The sequence below is a fragment of the Panicum virgatum genome, chromosome 3K (genome assembly GCF_016808335.1).
Source record: "Panicum virgatum strain AP13 chromosome 3K, P.virgatum_v5, whole genome shotgun sequence".
In the NCBI taxonomy this organism is placed as follows: Eukaryota; Viridiplantae; Streptophyta; class Magnoliopsida; order Poales; family Poaceae; genus Panicum; species Panicum virgatum.
The window spans coordinates 62,377,598-62,379,485 of NC_053138.1; the positions used below are offsets into that span (position 1 = coordinate 62,377,598).

General features: G+C 42.4%; 1 protein-coding gene across 3 annotated transcripts; it reads left to right on the forward strand.

Annotated features, from left to right (window-relative positions):
• Positions 1-1,245, forward strand: LOC120701601. Of its 3 annotated transcripts, none has more exons than XM_039985584.1 (4): positions 1-121; positions 227-282; positions 426-511; positions 726-1,245. In XM_039985584.1, the coding sequence occupies exons 2-4, from the start codon at positions 257-259 to the stop codon at positions 1,163-1,165; spliced, it is 552 nt and encodes a 183-aa protein (XP_039841518.1). In that variant the 5' UTR covers positions 1-121; positions 227-256; the 3' UTR covers positions 1,166-1,245. The 3 variants fall into 3 exon arrangements, with proteins under 3 accessions (XP_039841518.1, XP_039841519.1, XP_039841517.1); XM_039985585.1 differs by having other exon boundaries at positions 7-151; XM_039985583.1 differs by lacking the exons at positions 1-121; positions 227-282 and having other exon boundaries at positions 290-511.
• Positions 1,246-1,888: the final 643 nt, after the last annotated feature.

Consider the following 1,888-nt stretch of genomic DNA (forward strand, 5'->3'; position numbering starts at 1 on the left):
CTTCTTTTGGAGCCCGACACCTCCCCCTCCGCACAGGTGCGCTTGCGAGAAAAGGAGGGGGCGGCGACCAGCAGCCCGTCCCGCCGGCGGCCGGCCCGGCGGCACGCTCCCCGCGCAACTGGTAAGTGACGAGTGCCTCCTCGCATTCACAGTATGTATGCCCATCTTCTTCTTCCTCCCTATTTTCATGGTTCTTAACCCTAGGGTTTTCCTCTCTTACACACAGTGCTGAAAAATCGATCTTGAATTGAGGCATATGGATCCCGACGAGGTTCCGGAAGGTTGACAACCTTTTCTCTCTCTCTATCGAATCTCTGTAATTTCTTGCAATTTGTACCTAGTTTGCTGGTTTGGGAGGGGGGTTGGGACGAACAGATTGCTTTGCGAATGGAATAAATGAGTAATTACGACCTTGAATATTGCAGGATTGATCCAAAGAGTGCGTGTCGAGTAGAGGTCACAGTCAATTCTTACTTCACTATACAGGATGGTAGAAAGGAGTACAATCGGGGTAGGCTACTAAGCTATGTTGTTGATTCAGAAGCCTACTCAATCATTGACTTGGAGACAGATATTACTTCAGAATTTAAATGAGGTAGCGACCAGAAGGCAAATTTTTGGGTTCTAGCAGGGGGGAATCTGACATGCAAGTTGAATTCAGATGCACAATTTCTTGATTTGTTAAGGGCATATAGCATAGTGAAGTTGTTCATGGTTGTGGGCAGATATGAGCACAAGGGAAGAGGATATGCGTACTGCAGTGAGCATAGGAGAGGATGAGATGCCTACTGCAGTGAGCATAGGAGAGGATGAGATGCCTACTGCAGTGAACATAGGAGAGGAGGTGATCCCGGCTGCAATGGACACTGATTTGGAGGTGCCAGGTGGAGGATTTACATGGGCAGAAGTACCTGAATATGGGGAATCAACTGCAGGGCCACCAATGGATGAAGAGGAAGAGAAGGAGCACTTCATCAATGTTGGATGTGATCCTAATGGAGATGAACTAGCTGGGGCAGATGAAGAGTGGAGGTACTTCAAAAATGTTGATAATCCAGTAATTGATTTAGATGCATCAATGTTGAGTGTGAACATAGCTGTGCTAGTATGGTCTTTTGTGCAACTATATGTATGTATATGGCACTGCTATGCAACACTTTTGTGAGATTGTGGTACTTGTCATGAACTTGAAAGAATTAGCTGCCTGCTGCAGTTTGGTATTGAAATGACAGCAAACTTTGATTATATGCTGTTCAAAAGGTGTGTTATATGTTGGCAAAGATGTTGTGTTAGAATGTACCAAAACCTTGTTGTGTTGAATGTACCAAAAACCTCTTATATCCTCTCATAATGCTGTTGAAATGGGGAGCTGAAGTGCAGCTACACTGCTGCTCAAATGATTTATCAACAAGGAGTACAATGGTCACATTTAACGTTGGTTTAACAGAAATGGTAAGTTGCTAAGAGTTGCAATCTTTTAATGGTATATATCTACAACTAGTTCTTTTGATGGTATATATCCAAACATTGGTTCTTTTAACGGTACATATCCAATTCTGCCTATATAGATATAAAGAAAAGAGAAAATCTTTGTTTTTACTGAAAACATAAAATTCTTCAATACCAGAGGGCTAAAATTATCCGGTTCCCACAATTCTATAGTTAAATATACCGGTTTTCAAATAAAATGGAAAATTGCATCCGGGCAATAGTTCAATAGTCAAAAAAAAATTATGGTATGATTGTATTTTGCTGGAATATTTATACGTGAGCAATTATTCTATACCTCATCCCTCAGACCTCTTCGGTTCTCTGCTCTTCGCAAGCGATCCCTCCCCGTCCATGAGGTCAATATTAAGTTCAGATTAAAACTCACGGCGATTACCAA